The 19,477-nt window shown below is 45.6% G+C and overlaps 1 protein-coding gene across 3 annotated transcripts in view; it reads right to left on the bottom strand.

Moving 5' to 3' along the window:
* Positions 1-19,477, bottom strand: part of PATJ (PATJ crumbs cell polarity complex component) — a 138,183-nt gene that overhangs the window by 9,093 nt on the left and 109,613 nt on the right. For 2 of the 3 annotated variants that reach the window (XM_059478360.1, XM_059478363.1), the window contains exons 33-40: positions 13,439-13,522; positions 10,704-10,897; positions 8,835-8,982; positions 7,725-7,811; positions 4,460-4,577; positions 2,810-2,850; positions 2,431-2,553; positions 1,196-1,300 (exon numbers count right to left, since the gene is read on the bottom strand). In XM_059478360.1, the coding sequence (XP_059334343.1) occupies positions 1,196-1,300; positions 2,431-2,553; positions 2,810-2,850; positions 4,460-4,577; positions 7,725-7,811; positions 8,835-8,982; positions 10,704-10,897; positions 13,439-13,522 (900 nt within the window). The remainder of the gene's footprint in view (positions 1-1,195; positions 1,301-2,430; positions 2,554-2,809; positions 2,851-4,459; positions 4,578-7,724; positions 7,812-8,834; positions 8,983-10,703; positions 10,898-13,438; positions 13,523-19,477) is intronic. The other variant, XM_059478362.1, reaches the window with a different exon arrangement.

Here is a 19,477-nt window from a genome sequence, read left to right as displayed (position 1 = left end):
CAGAGTGCCCCATCAGGAATATTTTTAAATCCATCATGAGGTGCAATACTGAGCTGTATTACAGCTTTCAAAGATGAGCAATTTTGGGTTCTGCAGCAAGCTTTCATTTTCTATTCAGGGAACACTGTTGACATGAAAAGTGAAATTGCTCAACGTTGGTAACAATATGATAACTATAATTTAACAGAGAATCCTCAGCTGGTGTGAATCTGTGTGTTTCTTCTGACTTCAATGGAACTACACAAAACACCATCTGCTCTGGAACTGGCTCATCACTTACTGGGTCAGCAGTTCATGGACAGACAAAACAAAGAATGAGCAAGTCTCAAACTAAGTTTATTATCATTTCATTGCCTCTTTTTTCTTCCCCCCCTCACCCCTGTTTTTTATAGTCTCATTTGTGTCATAATACAAGCAGGAAGCTTGCAAAAGTCCCTCAGGATGAGTTCCAATCCAAAATGCTGTGATGAAAAAGGGAGTTAAGAGCAGATTTTAGTGGTGCCTTCAGCTTGTTTTCCAATTGTTGCAATAATTCTGCAAACGAGGAGAATTTTGAATTCTTACTGGCAATTATTTCCCCCATTTCTTTGTGTAAACATAAAAATAAACTATGGATCAGCACAGTGGCAGGCAGCAATCAGAAGCAATGTGGCAGAATTTGTCCCTTTTAGCTCCCAGAGAAACACAGCAGTGACAGCTCTGTTTTCTCTCTTCACTGTTTTTATCCTTCACCTGATGGATAATCACTTCCAGGCAGCTCTGTCTCAGTGATGATTCCATCATTTTTCCTAAATTCTGCTAGAATTTCTTTCAAGGACAAGGAAACCACCCTGTGGGTCCCTGTCTCATTACATCACAAGCACACACACACATTTTCTTGTTCCTAGTTAACTTCCAATTAAAAAAAACCAAACCCCACAACTTGGAAGCTTGTTGATTTATCACGTGTGGCAACAAGTTATTTTGTTCCCTTTGTTGTGCTTTTACAGAGCCACGCTCACAGCCTGTGTGAATGGCAATAAAGAATTTTTGAATGGAAATGATTTCTTGCTCTCCTTCTGTGTAATTCCCACCAGCAAAGCACCCTGCAATTCTGTGATGCCTTGTGCCAGGGATGCTCAGGGATTTTTTTTTTCCCTTCCTGAATGCCATTTATCTACCCTGCTGCAGCTGCATGTTCAATTTATCACCATACCTGCAGGATAATGCTCCCATAAGCATTCTTTAGTAGATTAACTGCATCTGCATGAGACAGCCCATCCAAAGGTTGCCCATTAATGCTGACAATCCGATCTCCAACCTGAAAGTACAACAGCAATGGAAAATTACCAGCATTAGGGAAAATTAAAAATTAAGAATGCTTAAAATTCCTCGTGAACTTGGCACTGCACAGTCATGCTTCTCTTTTGCAGGATCCCTTTTGTGAGGATTCTGCACTGCCAGTGATCATTTCCCATTCTTTTTTTAACACTAACAATATGATCAGAGAAAACAAAGATGGGTTGTGTTTTGCTCTTTCCATTTGCAAGCAGAGAGGGAGGGGGATTTTCTCTGCTGTCCTTCCATCCAGAAAGGATTCATTTGTGCCTGAATGTGCACACAAGTTCACATTCTTCCAGACCTTGTAAGCACGTGCTGAAAGTTGTAGGGGAGAGAAGGAACTTCTGATATTAATCCAATTAACCTGGATGATTTCTTCTTCCTACACACAGAAAAATGATGTCGACCCTGCCATTGTTTAATTCCATCAGAGACAAGGCAGGAGTGTAGCAGCATGTCCTAGTGAATCTCATGGGCCAAAGCACGTGGATCTGCATAACAAATTCTTCTCAATCCTCCTGATTCCTTGAGACTCTCTCCAAAACTGGAAGTGTTCACCACGACCACCCCTGGAAACCCACACGTGCTGCGGGTCTGACAGAAGTGCCTTGTTTTGCTGTTTATTTAAGATCAAACAACTCATTTCTGACCTGGTTTCTTCTTTCTTTCATTTCTGGTTGGAGCTCTAAATGATGCCCAGTCTGGAGTTCGCAAACTATCTGTGGTTTCCTTCTGCCCTGCCTGGATCTGGATGAACAGAGACATCCCACGGCCACTACAAATGCATTCAAGCTCTTTCTCTTAATGTCACTTTTCCAATATGGGCAGCAATCGCCAAGAGGGGAAGAGAAAGGCAGATTTGTTTTTTGGGGTGGTTTTTTTGGTTGGATTTTTTGTGGTATTGCTTTTGTTTTTTTGTGTGTTTTGCTGTTGTTGTTTTGCTTTTATATAAATAGAGGCAGAGCAGTCTATGAGAGATTACCACTGACAGCAGATGCAGAAGTGCTTGAGGCTTCAAGGGACAGGTGGGAGATCAAACAGGAAATATTAGGGGCCTAATATTTCCTAATATGAGGAAGTATTAGGAGATAGCAGGGCCCCTGTACTCACTCTGAGCCTCTGCGTGCGAGCAGCCACTCCGCTGGCCTGGATCATGGCGATGAAGATGGGGATGTCTCCCAGGGGACTGCCCTTCCCTCCTGCTATGCTGACACCCAGGGCATCATATGGGCCCTGGAACACAGCAAAAAACCCATCTGCAGCAGGGGAACTGGCAGAGTGCAGGGTATGGCAGCACTGACTGCATAGATTGGTGGGACAGGAGAAAATGGGTCTGACACACACACCTCCTCACCCAAAGCACAGGCACACATCCAACCCTGAGTGCAAACACAAATCATGCAGCCTGACTCGAGAGAAATGCTGCAAAAATGAACAGTTTCAGTGGAAGGAGGTGGCTTTGTGAATGGGCAGAAAACAACTCACTGACCCTTGTTATCTCCACAGTCCTCGGGCCCGTATCGGCGCCTGCTAATAAAGAAACAAACAATTAGCTTCTGTAATTAAGAGATAATATAATTAAGAGATAACACTGTCAGGTGACAAGGGTCCCTTGCTGCCTAGGCAGAGTTATCACCAGGCAGGAGTGGAGCCTTCCTGTGCCAAGGCAGGCAGTGAGGAGGAGGAGGAGGAGGAGGAAGGATGAATGTGGTGCAATCCCTCCCGGTGTCACCCTGACTCCCATTGTAGCCCAGGCACAATCTGTGGCACTGCAGCACTCTGCCAGCCTGCAGAACAGCCCTATTGTGCCCTCACTCAATTAAAGATTGGATTATTATTCCTAAATCACAGCGTCCTTGCACAAAGGGCTCTGGGAATGGAGCAGTTCCAGGGATCTCCTCTTCTTCCCCTTTGGGCTGTGCTGGAAAATAATGGACAGGCAGGAAGTCTGGATGGTGTGCATCCAGTAAAAGGGTGTGGAAAAGTACTCAAAATACTGGGAAAGGGGAGGGAAAAGGGAAAGAAAATGGGAAGGGAAAGGGGAAAGAAAAGGGGAAGGGAAAAAGAAGGAAAACGGGAAAGGAAAGGGGAAAGAAAAGGGGAAGGGAAAGGGGAAGAGAAAGGGGAAGGAAAAGGGGAAGGGAATAAGGACAAGGGGAAGAAAAAGGGAAAGGCAATAAAGGTGAGAGGGAAAGGAAAAGGGGAAGAGGAAAGGGGGAAAAGGAAAGGGAGAAGAGGAAAAAAGGAACAGGGAAAAGAGAAGGAGGAAGGTGGGAAAGGGAGAAGGGAGGAGAGGAAAATGGAAAGTAAAGGAAAAAGGCAAAAGGCACAGAGACACTTCAGAGTTCAATTCAAACTGAACTTTTTCAGCCCAGCAAGCTGATGGTGTAGTCAGGTTGTAAGCTCTGCTACACCCACCCCTAACTGTATGAGCTTTAATGAAACCAGAAGGCTGCCAGAGTAAATCTCCTCCAAAATTCCACAATTCCTACCCCCCAGACCAGCACTCCCCACATCCATGCAGGTGTGCCTGAGCAGCTCAGCTCTGTGGCACTGGGAGCCCAGCCCTGGGACCCAAAAGCAGGGTCAGGAAATGCCCAAAAGCCACCAGGCTCCTGCAGTGCCTGCAGACCAGCAGAAGAAATGTCTTCTCCTCCTGCCCATGGTCAGATGTGAGCAAAGATTCCCAAATCCTGGAGCCACTCTCCCCAGGTTGCTGCAAGTTTTGGATTTTTAACACTCTCTAAACCTGCAAACTGGGCATTGTGAGTCTCTCATTACAAAACACCCCTTTATGCACTCAAGAGCAACAGAGATGTAAATGAGGTGGTGGCAGCTTTATTCCCTGAGAAAACCATTCCTAATGTGAGAACCATGCCTGTGCTAAGGCTCTGACAAGGGGAATGGCAGGGCACAGGAATTCTGCACTTAAAACAGAGGGGCCACTCCTCCTCCAGCAGAAATAAAAATAATAAAAATAATGTCATCTTCTGGGAAGTGTTTGGGTCTAAAATCATCCGTGCGGCATCTTTGGGGAGGCCAGGCAGGAAAGGCAGACTTGAGTGCTCAGTTTGGCTTTCAAAGCAGCAGGGTACAAAGCAAACCCCATCAGCTGCTCTGACAGCTGCCCAGTTTGTACCTGAGCCTCTCTGGGCTGTGTCTGCTGAGGATCTCTTGGTGCTGACAAAGTTCTGCAGGCTGGAGAGGACGGGGGCGAGCGTGGGGTGGAAGTGGCTGTGGGCACTCTGCTGGCTCGCCTGAGGGTGAAAATAGAGAACAAAACCCATGAGTCCAACCCCAAAGTGAACTTTAAACCAGACCCTGTGACAGGTGGGAGCAGCTGTGCTCTGTGCCAGCCACACTGGAAATGCCACATTGGCCACGCCAGTGCAAACCCCTCTGTGAGGGGAACTGACCAAAATCCCCCCATGGAGGTGAAGTCACCAGCCCTGCAGGGATGGGACAGATGTGTGGATGTGGCACTCGGGACAGGGGTTAATGCTGGGCTTGGCAGTGCTGGGGAATGGTTGGATTTCATGGCCTCAGAGGGGTTTTCTAACCTCAGTGATCCTGTGGTGCTGCTCACAGTGCTACACACCCTTATTCCACATTTATGTGTTGCTCAGGTCAGCTGCAGACAGTGTTCCCCTCTCTCAGCAGCTCCCTGGGTGTCCCACACCTCAGGAGAAGGGGAAATGAAGTGATGGGCACTTTCCCTGTGGTGCCCCTGCATGCCTGAGCACCCAGGAGGACAAAGAGCTGCTCTCTCACATGAGGGGGATAACAGGGACACCCACCCTGTCACTGGCAGGAATCTTTGCTGTTTTAGCTGAATACACTGCAATTGCTCCTGCTCCTTCTATCTGCCCAAGAACCTCCTCTCATTTCCAGAAGAACATGGGGATGACACAGGAGAGCCTCCAAAGGGAGAAGCTCACTCCTGCTGCCTTTCCCATTTCCCTCCTTTTCCTTCTCTCCTTTTCTGCTTTTATCTTTAATGCCTTATGCAGGCTGCCCTGGAGCAGAGGCTGGGCAGAGTTCCAGAATAAAGCAGGGATTGATTCCAAGGATCTCCTCCATGGATGCACCTTGGGCAGCACCAGAGCCCAGCCAGGGCTGCACCCAAGATGAACCAAAATGGCCCCAAAATGCACGAGCGGGCACGGGCTCTGTCCCTGGGATCAGCTCTGCTCCATTTGCGCCTTGCAGTTCATTGTCCCATTCCAGCTTTAGCCCAGGCAGTCCCACCCTGCTTGTTTTTCTCTCTCCAGCCCACGGGGTTTGTGCTCCTGGGCTGAGATTTGGGTCATTTGTCCTTGGTGCCCAGCTGGAGCAGGAATTGTTTTGTCTCCCTGCTCTGTGCACAGAGCTCAGCATCCCTGAATGTGAACCCAGCCCCACACACTAAAGCAGCACAGAGTCTGAATAATATAAAATTTAAAACCTGAGGCATCATCTTCAGGCTCTGCCCCTCGAGGGAACTCAACCATCAATTTAGGAAGTGCATCTGAACAGGTTCCACTGAGGGCCAGACCTTTCCATCTGGGCTGCCTTGTCCAAAACAAAGATCTGCTCCATCCTTGTCCATGCAGAGCAGAGATTTCTCCCCAAACCCACCAGCTGGTGACTCAAGATCCCTGACACATTTATCCCACTGGCCAGAGTGCAGCTGTCAGTGACAAACACCAGGCACAGCACAGCTCCCACCCCTGGGTGCCAACCCATGGCCCAGTTAACAACATTTGCAATGCCTGTCAAAGAAACCCCTGTTTCTATTTCCAGGGCTCAAGGGGTGCAGTGGGCCCAGAAAAAAGCCAAGTGAGGACAAAAGGTCTGGATGCTCTTGGCCAGCACCTTCTAAAGCAGCGCTTGCAGTTGTGCAAATCACTCAGGCTGGTTTGCTGCATCATCTGCCAAGATTTTTATAAGTCTTGGAAGGGTTTTGGTGAGAAACATTTATTCAGTTTTCAAAATCACCAAGTCACTTCAGAGCAGGGAGATGAAGGCTCTCAATCGACTCTGCATCAAGGAGATTAGGATTTCTTGTGTTAAAAGAAAGGCAGGATTTACCAGGTTCCTGCAAAAGCCTCTTATGCTACAAAAAAGGGAGATGATGTCACTGGATCTGAATTTTTACCTAAACTCACATTAGATATTATGGTATTTTGCTTCCCTTTCAGCTTGAGCTTCACATGGTAAAACCAGGTGGGTCATTTTTAGCTGTCACTTTTTGATGACCTTGCTCATGTTGATACAATGGCCAAAACAAAATCTAATACCTGGCTGCTGACTTAATGCAATCAGTGCAATTTCCCTCTGTTCCTTCACCTCGCCCTGCCTGCTGCATGCACTGCAGAGGTTTCTCCAGAGCCAGTATTTTTAAAGCTGGGCTTAGCCCAGCTGTTCCCACATGGATTTAGCCCCTCCTGGTTCCTCAGCACCTCCAGCCAGCCAGGGCCACTGCTGGCCCTCAGGAAGTGAAGAAATCCCACCATGCTGTGATAATTTTGGCACCTTTTTGGGGCTGTGAAGAAATCCCACCATGCTGTGATAATTTTGGCACCTTTTTGGGGCTGCTCATGGACAGACCTCCTTAAAAACATTCCTGCTTTAACTCACATCTCCCCTAAGCCTCCTATGGCTCCTCCTCTGTTTCCAAAATACAAACCCTTCTTTCAGCAGTGCTGGATCCCCTCATGTGCAGCTTCCCCGTGGCCAAAGCCCCCCACAGCCTCACCCTGCTGTGATCCCCCCTTTTAGACATTGACACCCTAAATAGAATGGCAAAGCAGTTGATTTTCAGAAGGAAAACCCATTAAGAAGAAGTTTTTCAAGTCACTGTTCCTTGTTTCTCCCCCTGCAATGCTCCAGGTTTAACACCAAGAACTGGAGTCTGAGCAGAATGGGGGGGCACAGGGAGAGGGAAAAGGCCCTGCTCTGATTGAGAAATGAATTGTTGTCCTCGCTTCAGGTAAAAAGCAAGTGAAGCAGGAAATTGCTCTGTGTTTTCTTGGAGGGGAAAGCAACTCTCCTGTGGTTCTGCTGGAAGATAGGCAGAGATACAGTTTGGTTTCATTAGCTCGTTTTGATAGACAAAACAGCTGCACAAAATACATTCAGGCAGTTTTTGCAAGTCTTCAAACCAAAAATTTCTGGGCATCATCACTTGAGAAAGATATTCCAGATTTTTGGTGTGTCTTGGGAAGACACTCCTCCAGCAATAAATACATTAACCAGCTCTTCTGCTCCATCAGCATTTCAGCACTGAAAATGATGGGGATAAAATGTTGTGTTCCCCACCCTCAGCAGTGTCTGTGGCAGGATGAGCTCCATGTGCACATCTGTGCACCATCCCTGTGCTCTGCCCCTCACAGCTCCACTTTAAACAGGAATTTGTCACTAACCTGACTGTTCTGGGATGTTTTCCTTGATGACAGCCATGACCCAGCTCGCAATCTCCCAAGCTCAAGATGCACCAGGCCTTGGGCACACTTGGAAAAAAACCAAAAAAACAAAAAACAGCTCACAATGTACAATTTAAGTAGACATATAATATTTCATGCTCTCCTGGAGAGAATTATGTTTATATTCAGCACCACAAGTCCGTGAAGAAAGCCACAAGGAATGCTCAAAACGTGAACACTTGTATTTAGACAATACAAAAAGTGGATTTAGGCTTGTCCTGAAGGTTCCTCCTGGTTGCTGAATTTAGTATGAATCTCCCCCCTTGCAAACTGATGGCCAATTTACTCAGGAAAAAGAAACAAAACCCCCAAACTCTTTAGCAGACATTTGAAAAACCCTTCAGAGGCAAAATGCTGCAGAAAAGGGTGAATTTAACGCATATGGATCCAACTTAACAAAATACCCTCGCACCATCGGTTCCCAATTCTTAAATAGGTAAACTTTTGGCAAGGCACCAGCCCTGAATGGAAAAAGCAAGGAAATAATTAGCCTTTCCCCTGAAGAATGAAAGAAATCATGTGCAGAAACAGTGGTGGGGATGGCAGGGGGAAAGCCCTGGGGCAGATGCAGTTTGGAATAGAAATGGGTCTTCAGCATGCACTGATGGCACTCGTGGCCATCCCACCCCTGCCCATGGAAAAAGGCAGCTTCTCCCAGAATTTCAGGGTAAAATCCCTCCTGGAGGATGGGAAGCTGTGCAGGAACAGGTTTAAGCTGTCATTTTAGGTCAGCACAGCAAAGTCAAAGATTTACTTCAGTTTTGGTTTGTGTTGCCTCTCTTGTTTCCAAGTGTTTTTCTAACACAGCTGCATTTTGAAATAAATGCCTAAATACTAAATGTGCCTTTGTGTTCCTGCTTCATATCATCCAATTCCTAGAAACACACAGAGAAGTGACTTTAAATGAACCTCCCAGTTATTTCCAATGAAATTCCTGTCTCAGTAATCAGCTGGAGCTGTCCTGTGTATGGTAAATAGCACTTCAGGATAATTACCTTGCACAGTGTCAGTAACTGCAATTCAATATCTCAGAATGTATTCTGTACTCACCTTAAGTGTAGTGGCAACAGTCTCTTGTGAGGCATTTCTCATATCCTCCCCATTTACAGACAAAATCTGATCTCCTTGAATTAATCTTCCATCTAGGTCTGCAGCTCCTCCTTTAACAATGTCAGAGATAAACACTCCACTTCCATTTCTAACAATGCAAGAAGCATATGGCTAATTACACAATCCAATATTCTTTGGGAGACCAATTTAGATTACTTGCATTTAAGAGACATTAAAAGAAACCTGTGAGCAGAGGAAGAACCAGTTTTACACCCCATTCAGCTGTGTAAAAAATCGATGACTTTTAAAACCGCAGCACGTTTTGCTAATATTTAATGCTGTCTTTCCCCTTGAACTGCTACTTCTGACTGTAGGATACAGAAAGATTTATGGAAAACACCATTTATATGAATAGGATTGGTCTATAATGGAGTTAAACTATCTCCTGATGGGTTAGTGGTGGAGCTGGCAGGGTTAGGTTAAAGGTTGGACTCAGTGATCTTGGTGGGCTTTTCCACCCTGAATGATTCTGTGGTGTGAGCTGGTGCCAGATCTGGCATTTTTTCATCTTTCTCCTGAAGCACACAACATTTCCCACCCTGAATTATACCTGGGTACCATTTAACAAATTTCAGCAATTGGGCTCTTTCTAAGGAGGGGATCCCCACCATGAAGAATTCAGGGGTAGCACAGGAAGTTCAGCTCAGAAGCAAAGGGAGGAGGGCTGGAGACTGTGATTACCATCTGCAGGGTAATTTACATAATCTAAATTAATTACCCACCCCACAATCTGCGCACAACACCTGGGTTAAACACTGCCACCCAAAAACTGCTGCAGAAACTCTGCTGACCACGGGCAGTCAGGATAACGACACGGTGCTTTGTAATTGCAGAAGTAAATTATTTCTGGCAATGCAGGATGGCAACTCCAACGCTGAACAAGTGTCATGCCATAAATCTCTTTTAGCAAAGGAAGATTAAAACTATCAGTGCTCTGGTTTGAGTGATCTAATAGCAGTGGTTTAGAGATGTATCAGGAAAAAGCCACATTTTATTAGGCTGCTGTTGCTTCCCACTGTATTCCTCTCCATAATTCCCTGACACAAGGGTGGAACCAGGACAGGACAGGAGGAAACGGCCTCAGGGGAGGTTTGGGCTGGACATCAGGAGGAATTTCTTCATGCAAAGGGTGGTCAGACATTGGCAGGGGCTGCCCAGGAAGGTTTGGAGTGCCCAACGCTGCAGGTGTCCAGGGAAGCACTGGAGGTGGCACCCAGAGCTCTGGGTGGGTGACATCGGTCAGAGGTTGGGCTAGATGACCTTGGAGGGCTTTTCCAGTCTCACTGGTTCTGTATCTCAGGTTCTGTTCTGCAAACTGTTCTCTGCAGTGTGGCACAGCCCCCTGAGCTGCTCAGGGCTTGGGTCTAACTCAGCCTCCCACCCTCCATTGGGCTTGGTCTCTTTGAAATGAGCATGAGCTCAATCTAACTCACAAATCCTTCTGCAAGGAGGTAGGGTAGGTTTATCCCCCAGTTTAGAAACCAGAAAAGTCATGGTTAGGGCCTGCAAAGCCCTGAGACACAGCTACCCTGATGGCATAGGAGAGTGAGCCCCCAGTTCTGAGTGGGATCCCCTCTCTGTGCCCGGAGCATCCCTGGGCAGCCACAGCCTCCAGTTCTCAGCTCTGTTCTGACACAGCAGCCAGAACCACGGCCCCATCCCATCCTGGGAGACATTTACATATAAAATTCTGCTCCTTATGCAGTTTTTCCCCTTTATTTCACATTCCATAATGTCTACAGTTTTTTCACACATCAAGATCCCAAATATTCCCCACTGGGAGCGCTGTCAGACCAGAGACACTCTTACCGTTTCCCAGCTATGCTGAGCCCCAGCCCTCTGCCCGTTTTCTTTTGGATATCCACAGAGAAAATCTCCAGGTTTTCCTCATCCTTGTAGTGTGCCTCGTTCCTGTACACCACCAGCTGCACCTTCTGGGGCGTCTGCCGGAGGGCAGTGATGGCCTCCTCGTGGCTGGCGCTGCGCAGATCGATCCCGTTCACCTGCAACCAGCAGCGTTTGCTTTCCCCATGACACGGATAAATGATCCTTTCATCACACCCTGCCCCTGGGTGACAGCCCACATTTGTCAATCTGACACCCCTTGGTGCTCTAATTGAGAGTTCCCATTCCCAGAGGGAGATCCTGGGTTTCCTGTGGAGTGTGAGCTCGGAGCTTTGTGCCTCTGCCTGCAGTAAGTCCCAACAATCAGAACATTTGGGATTGGAAGTTTTGGGTGTTCTTCCCTTATTTTTAACCTCAAGCCTTTGGAACCTCAAGCAATGCTTCTTTCTCCAGCTACACAAAGTGAGACCTTTGAGCTCCCTGTGCATCTCAGTACTCAGATCCCTTCTCCCACAGCTCGGTAATATCATCAAGATCAAAACAGGGAATCAGAAGCACCAGCAAATAAATGGCCCCAGAGAATCCCAGCAAACAAATGGCCACAGAGAATCCCAGGCAGGATGTATTCAGTGGTGATTTTCCTTTTTTCCCAATAGATGGCACACCAGACCGCTGCTGGAGCAGCCAGCTACACTTCTCTTACCAAAACTTGAGGAGGTTTCAGCATTTTAGTAATGTCAGACAGAACAAGAAGTTCTGCTTAAATGTTCCATTAAAAAAACCCTATTGCAAGGAGAAACTTAATCTGATTTTGCCAAGCCTGATCCACAAGTGCCCTTTAAGGTGTTTGCCAATATTTTGTCAACTAAATCATCTTTTATTTCTTCATACCAAAACGTATCAATACTTAGACATTTCTGAAGTCTCTTTAGGAAGCAGCATGAAGTTCAACAGAATAACCACAAATGTAAATCTACTTCCATGAGTTTTAAGGCTATGAAAATATTTCTCAGAATTTCTAGATATGCAAAACTACAATCGTATCTAATTTTACATTAAGATAATTAAGGCCAATCTTTTTTCCCTATATTCTTTTGTACCAACTTTGCACACATTTATTTATAAGTGCATTGATATTCTTTCCTCGACACAGGCATCAACGTGTGCTTTATCACCCTAATCTGAAACTAATTCAGCCATCTTTTTGATTAATACAGCTTTTAAAAGCTGAAATAATAACAATATTATGGCTCACAAACATTAGCACTTTCCTGTTTGGCCAGAGAAGAATTAATTAACCTGCTCCATTCTTACCCCCTAATTACTGTGCTCTGTTAATACCCCGTTATTTATAAAACCAAAACAACACTGGGCCTCCACGCTAACAAAAATATTTGCAGTGCAAGAGCTGTAAAGACAACTCCCCAAGTACCCCTTGCTATTTTCCTAACCCTACACACCGAGGCCTTAATGGCCATGCTGGGAATTTGTCCTGAGCTGACAGCAGAGCTGCAAAGCAGCTGCTCTGAACTCCTGCCTGACGCAGGTTTCATTTGCAGACTAGCACTTCTCTCTTAACCCTTTCCCTCCACATTTTCCCTGCTTGTCTGGGGGAAAAACACCACATTTAATCCCAGCAGCCATTCCCAAGCTGAATGGAGTGTGGCCTGGGGGAGCTGGGAGGGATGCAGGGATGCTCACAGGGATGCAGGGAGGGATGCTCACAGAAAACTCAAGCACCTGTCCAGGGGGCTCAAAGACCTCAGCACAGAAGCCAAGACCCCTGTGCCTTTGATTAGCCCTTAGAAAAAACAATTGCCAACCTTTTATAAAGAATTACAAACCATGAAAGTTTAAGTAGAATGTCAGTGAATTTATCACAGGGGTGAAAAAATAGATTTTTAAAGTTTTTAGAATGAAGGTTCAAAAAGCAAGATTGAAGAATCTAAGTGTGGCCAGCCTTTCTCCTTCTTCTTGGCCTCCATCTTCTGCTGTGATGGTGGCACTTTTAGATTGGTTTAGAATAGAAGCTCACTGCCCAACATAAGTGACAAGTATTAAAAAGTAATTGTAAATATTGTACACGTAGTTTTTAGTATAAAAAGATAACACCACCCAAAAGCAAGCAGAGTGCCTCTAACTGTCTTGCTGAGCAGACCTCAGCAAGACAAGAGAAAGAATTTTATAATAAAGAACAATAAACAACCTTAAGACTGAAAAATGAAAAGCTCTGACTCCTTTTTCGAGTGCCAAGCAAAGAAAGGAGACTCTCTAATGTTTCTCAGAGTCTGTGTGGTGATGCTGACAGGGATACTGGCAGGGATGCTCCAGCCACCTTCTCCTGCTCACCCCACGTTATCCCAGCTCAATATTTGGATTTCAGGCAGAGCAGAGATACAGGAGTGGTGCTGGAAGAGCAGGGCTCCGAATGAAAGATTAAAGAGATGAATAATACCAAGCTATTGGACATGACAGCTGAACTATGTAATTCAAGAACTGCCTTGCTCAATTAAATTTAATGTATTCTCAATTTGTACCTTCAGTTTATATGAATATATAAGGAAATATGAATTTTTCAGGATGTTCTTAGTGACAGAAGGGAAGCCTTGAGAATGGATCCTCTTCAACCTACAAGGGAGCTCTGTTGAACTGAAAACAAGTCTCCACAACCAAACACAGACACAGAGAACGTCATTTACCTCCAGAATCTGATCACCAGCCCACAGTCTGCCATCTCGGGCTGCCGCCCCTTCTTCATAAACTTCATGGATCACTATGGCATCCTGTGGGAAGAAGGCAGAGGCATGAACCCTGCTTCCCCAACAGCCCCAAACTGGCCACCACGACCCACCCCACACTCCCCACCAGCTCCACAGGCAAAAACACAGCACTCCAAGCCAGGAGAAGCAAGACTGTAACACAGGATTTTCAAATTTTCAGTGTTTTGGGATAAGAAAGCGACTCTTGTAATCAAAAACTGGTATAAAGGTACAAAGGATTTTGTTCCCCACTTCAGGGCAGTCTTGTCTAGAGCTTCTTCCATCATTTTTATGCATTGGCACCAGCAGCACATGAACTCAGTGTGAACTGTAGTATTAATATAGTCTACTTTTAATGATATTATTTAAAACCAGATTCTTTGGAGCTATGAATATTTTTAGGGACTTGGCATAGACCTCGGCTTTAAGCAAGAGCTGAATGCCTTGTGGTAAATAGCACTGGTTAAATCTGTAAGAAATGAAATCCAGAAGAAAGGAACAATGGCAAATGTTAGTTTATTACTGAGGTTGGAAAATGTAGGCAGTGGCACATGTAGCTTCAGGGAAGGTTTCATGATTTAATCTTACTGCCAGCAATAGATGTCCCCAAAGAAAAAGCATTACAAAGAACACACTGTTCTCTTGCTGGTGCTTTCCCTTTGCATTGTTCTGGTTTGTTTGTTTCTTTTTTTTTTTTTCTTTTTGTTTAAAAAAATATATATATAGGTGAGCATCCTGTTACAGAGCTTCAGCTTGCAGGATGGGATGCTCCTGTTTGTGTGCCAAACCTGCTCCTCTCTCAGCAGCACCAGCAAACCCTCAGCCTCAGAGCTGGCTCTGGGCAAACACCTGGTGATGTTTAATTCCACATGTAGGTCCTGGATAACCCAAGCTCAAATACCCCAACAGGAGCAAGCCAAAGAGGAGCTTTCCCACAGAGCTCCCAAGGAAAGCTGGAGCATGGGAATCCCACTGTGGGATGGAGCAGGGGCAGGGAATTGCTGCTGGGGTGGGAAAAGTTTGGAGCTCTCCAAGTCTGGAGAACACTCCTGGGTACATCTCTCATCAACAATTCTCCCCTTGCTCCATGATCCTTTCCCAGCACAGAGACAAAAACCAGAACAAAACTCCAAAGCCCTTCAGGTAACGCTCAGATCACGACACTGAGAGCACAATTCCCTTTTATTCCCACTACAGCTCATTTAATGATGGGGACTTGCAGGAGCACAGCACCACTGCCACAGGTTCCCTCTGATCCATGGACACCAGTCCCTGAAAAAAGCCTGGGGGATTGCAAACACAAATGGATTACAGCTGATACAAGAGTTCCAGATGGGGGAGAAGGAGATTTCAATCTGCACAAATGAAGGGGAAACACTGTGAGCTGTGTAGCAAGTAATTAAGAAAATCAAAAGAGTGGTTTCATTAAAAAATAAAATAAAATACAGATATATACACACCCCCCTGGCAACTGCAGGGTTTTTTTTGCAGTAGCTGAAGCAATAAATACTAACAGAATAGAGCAACACAGGCATGTCCATCCTCTCCCTGTTGTGGGGTTTTGGTTGGTTGGTTTGGGGTTCAGGTATTTTCCACCTTTGTTTTACAAATGATGGTGTTACTCCAAAGCAGTGCAAGAGACTTTATTCTGGGAGAAGTGGCCAATGAGAGAACACAAAATATTGACCAGCTTGTGAAGGCACATCATTCACACCAAAGCAGTGGATGGCCAGGAGGTTTGGCAGAAAACTGGCAGTGTGACCATGGAATAGCACACTGGGCATGTACACAGGATGGTCAAATTAAACCTTTTCAGACTGGATTTAATCTCATGTTTCCTAACCTCTGAGCAAGAACCCTTCAATCACATTTTTTAAAGTTTGTTTTCCATCTGTGGTTGCTTTTAAAACATCCACCAACCTGGAGTTAGCAGCTTTTCCCAGCACTGCTTTATTAAATGTAAAACTGCACATACCGAAGGCTCAGACCCAGGAACCACCAAGTGTTATCAGCTTGGCTAATCTGCATCATCTATTTGAAAAGGCAACACTTCAGTGCTACACTGTGGTTCCTGCATGTGTGAGAAGCCAGACCCAGGAGTAAAAATACACATGGCATGAAAAGGTACATTCCTGCTCGCTCTGTGCCTACCCTGCAGAAGGAAACATCTCGTTGATCTGCCAAAACACTGTTTTTCTTAAGCAGGGTTTTTTTTAAAGTAGTGTAGCTGAACCAGGCTTATCAAATCGATTAAAAACAGAACACAGCAACGTGTCCATGATGCACAGTAAAGATTTCTGAATAGTCCACAGGCATAAATGTCAGTTTTAGTTTTCCTGAGCTTATGAAGCATGGCAAACATCTCTTTCCTCTGATACTCCTGGGATCAGCTCAAAGCACTTAACCCAGAAGTAATTTTTTTTCCACTGGATCTAGTGGGATCTGGAAAAGACTCTGTTAGTTTTGATCATCCATGACAAATCACTAAAACCAAACTACTGATGCTAGTGAATGTTTTAAATAATTATCAATATTTTAAAGGAGTTTATGCAGTGATGAATGTCATACTCCAGCCATCTAACCAAGCTGCAATGACTCTATCAACAGGCATGGATTGAAGCTGGAACACCCCTCTCAGTCCCTCTGAAAAAAACCAGAATCTATTATGACTGAAACAATACATTTATTTAAAGGATGGCTTTTGGTTTCTGGACATCTGCAGCTCCTGTTCAAATTAAACGTGTGCTTGATATCAAAGCTCAAAATCAATCAGTCAAGAGGGATGGAGAGAAAGTGGCGTCAATGTTCATCTAGAGGCTGTGAATTCATGGTGGCTCTGGACAGATTTCCCCATCTGTCCCCACCTCCTTTCACCACCAGTTTCATACAGATTATGGCTCTCCATGGTGGAGCTTGGCAGAGTCACAAAAACCCTTCGCGCAGGAGGGGAAATAAAAACACTCCCGTATCAAGAACACACTTGTTTAAAAAAAGATACCCAGCTGCTGAAAGCACATACTTCATAAAGTTTACAAATCCATTCAACAAACTGGGGCTTTAATCTTTGTATATTTTGACAGAGCACAGTCTGGGAGCATTACACAAATGGGGAATTAATGCAGAGCTGAGCAGCTCTTGTCTGGGATGGAAGGATGCGGAATATGAGCTGGGCCATGCAAACTGTGCTTCTCCATGCTAAACAAAGTCCACCCTGGCAGGTGTAAACTGAGACTGCCCAACCATGAAAACACTGAAAAAACCACAGATGTGAAGGGAATTTCCCTGTTCTGCTGAAATGACCATCCTGGGCTCGAAAATGTTGGTGCTGAAGGGCCTGCAGCCCAAGGAGATGGACTGAATGCACTGACAGAGCACTGCGTGGCCACAGACATCACCTGCAAGCCAGAAATATTGCAAATATTTCCCAAATATTGCAAAAGTACAGCTGGTTGGGATATGATGTGCCCCAAACCTGGCAAGAAGCAGGAGTGGTCACCAAAGAAAAGGGATTCAGTAGGGTTCAGGCTGGAGCTGTGGGACAGGCACAGCCCTCACCAGCAGAGCATTGCTGTGACTGAGAACTGCACAGCTGTGGGGCAAAGAGAAGGCACAGGAGGCATAAAACGAGGGTTTGGCTGTGGAAGTGAAGGCAGAAAAGCAGGAGAAGCTCATGGAGCCTCTTGGTCAACACCTCCAAGAGCGAAGCTGGTGCAGAGTGAACAACAAACAGCGAGGGCAAGGGGCCTGACAGAAATTAGCACCCACCTCTGGAAAATAAAGCTGGTACCACGTGCACAGCATGGTCTGCACTGCACTGCCCTTCATCTGAGGAGAGGAAGAACCCTGAGCTCCCAGGGAGATGGATCTCAACTCCTCCCCCAGGCCGAGGATGTTTTTCTGCCTGATTTGTAACGATGCAGAGACCCGTGAGGGGAAGAATATCACACTCAGCCCTCAGCAAAGGGCACAGACAGGCATGTTAACTCTGAGCATTAAATTCAGCCAGATTGACAGCTTAATCTTTGTATCTTAAATGTCAAGAACTGGTATGGCAGAGACCCCAGGCAAGGACCACGGAGCGCTGCCCTGGCTGAGCCTTTGGGAGGAAGGTGGTGAAGTCAGCATCCTGTTCAGGAAAATCACTGACCAAGTGATCCTTAAAAGCCTGCAGGAGCATAAACCATGGTGAGAAAGCCTCACAAGCTGCTGGCTTTAGGCTTGGGCTGCTCACATGTTTCCTGCAAGTTTGCAGCTCCTGAGCCAGTCTGTCGCAGACAACTTTTATAAAAAAATCCTTTCCTTAGGATTTTTCCTCCTGAGAAGCTGAGAGGCCTCAGGAACAAAATGTAAACATTGATTATCTGTTGCTGTGGAATGCAACAGGTGCATGTGTGATTGGTCTCTGTGGTTGTTTCTAATTGATGGCCAAGCACAGTCAGCTGGCTCAGACTCTCTGTCCCAGACAGAAGCTTTTGTTATCATTCCTTTCTATTCTTAGCCAGCCTTCTGATGAAAACCTTTTCTTCTATTCTTTTAGTATAGTTTTAATGTAATATATATAATAAATATATATAATAAAATAATAAATCAGCCTTCTGAAACATGGAGTCAGATCCTCGTCTCTTCCCTCATCCAAGAACCCCTGTGAACACTGTCACACCAGTCTGTCCTGTGTTTCTTTCCTACTGTGCAGCTGCTCTTGAGCAGGACAAGAAGCAGCTTTCAACTGGAAAGCCACTGAAAATCAGCCCCCAGGATGTTACTGGGAATGCTGGGCATGGAGGGTGAGGGAGGAACAGGACACAGATATACAGGAGGCACAAATATTAAGTGCCAAGGGTATTTTGATGAAGTTGCACTATGTGATAAAGATCGATCAGGGTGCAAAAGGGGTGATTTCAAAAGAAGTGGAGCAGACAGATCTCCATATTCCTGGTGCTGGCTGGATTTGACAAGGAAGAAGGTCCAGATTGTGGTAAAGAGATTTCCTGCAGAGCCCTGAACACACCAAGTCCTACTGCTTGAACTGAGCTGAACTTTGGGCTTGTCTTTGTGGAGGTGTTTCAGTCCCTGAGCTCCAGCCAGGACCTGGGCAGCACCAAAGGCACCTGGAAAAGGGAGGTGAACCATTCCCCACTGAGGACTGCAACAACCAGCACAGAATGAACCCTACACCAACCATAACCACACGCTTGGTGCAGGGAATGGTGATTTCTGCACTTCTCCTGAGGAAGACAGAAAGTAAACTACAGATAAAACCACGCTCTGGAAAAGATGTTTTTCTGATTTAGTTGACAAGTTGTGTTTTCCCAGGCTAATACATTTCCAACTGATTTCCTACATAGCTACAAATGTTGCACTAAATTAGCATTATTGAGGGTAATAACACTGCAAGGGGCTTTGCTGAGTGCAGGATCAGGGATTTATCTCTTTTCCAGAGCAAGCACAATACTGTTGGTTATTTCCTTTTCAACTTCTTCAATACTTTGTCCAGACTAGTCAAATTGTAAAAAATTCATTTTTTACAGCCTGGTTCCCAGATAAAAGCAGAAATTAACTGGTTGCACAGTGAGTTCCACTGGAGAATTAACCCCATGCAGGAGCCTCTCAGTAGTTAAAATAAACTCAGCTGCTGGTTACTTGCAGGCAGAGGAAATGACAACAGCAATGTTATGATCTCTGATCTTCCATTTGCAGCTCCAAATGGAATCTCCATAAGATAACTTTCCAGCAAGGGAGGGTGAAGGTCAGGCCCAAGCAAAGCACCTGACATCTCCTCAGAGGGGTTTATCTCATGCAAACTCCTCCTCCTGGCACCGCAGGGTTTTGCCACTGCTGGCAAGCACAAACCATTAGCAGGCACCCCAAATCCTCAGGCAAGCAGTGCTGCAGTAAAACAGGCTGCAGAATGTAAAAACCTATTACTGTGTTAATGCAGAAATGCTCCACGTTGCACGAGACCCAGAGCCTGCCCTGCTC

Source organism: Ammospiza nelsoni, chromosome 9 (assembly GCF_027579445.1).
Source record: "Ammospiza nelsoni isolate bAmmNel1 chromosome 9, bAmmNel1.pri, whole genome shotgun sequence".
NCBI lineage: Eukaryota > Metazoa > Chordata > Aves > Passeriformes > Passerellidae > Ammospiza > Ammospiza nelsoni.
This window is presented reverse-complemented; position numbering and strand designations above follow the sequence as displayed.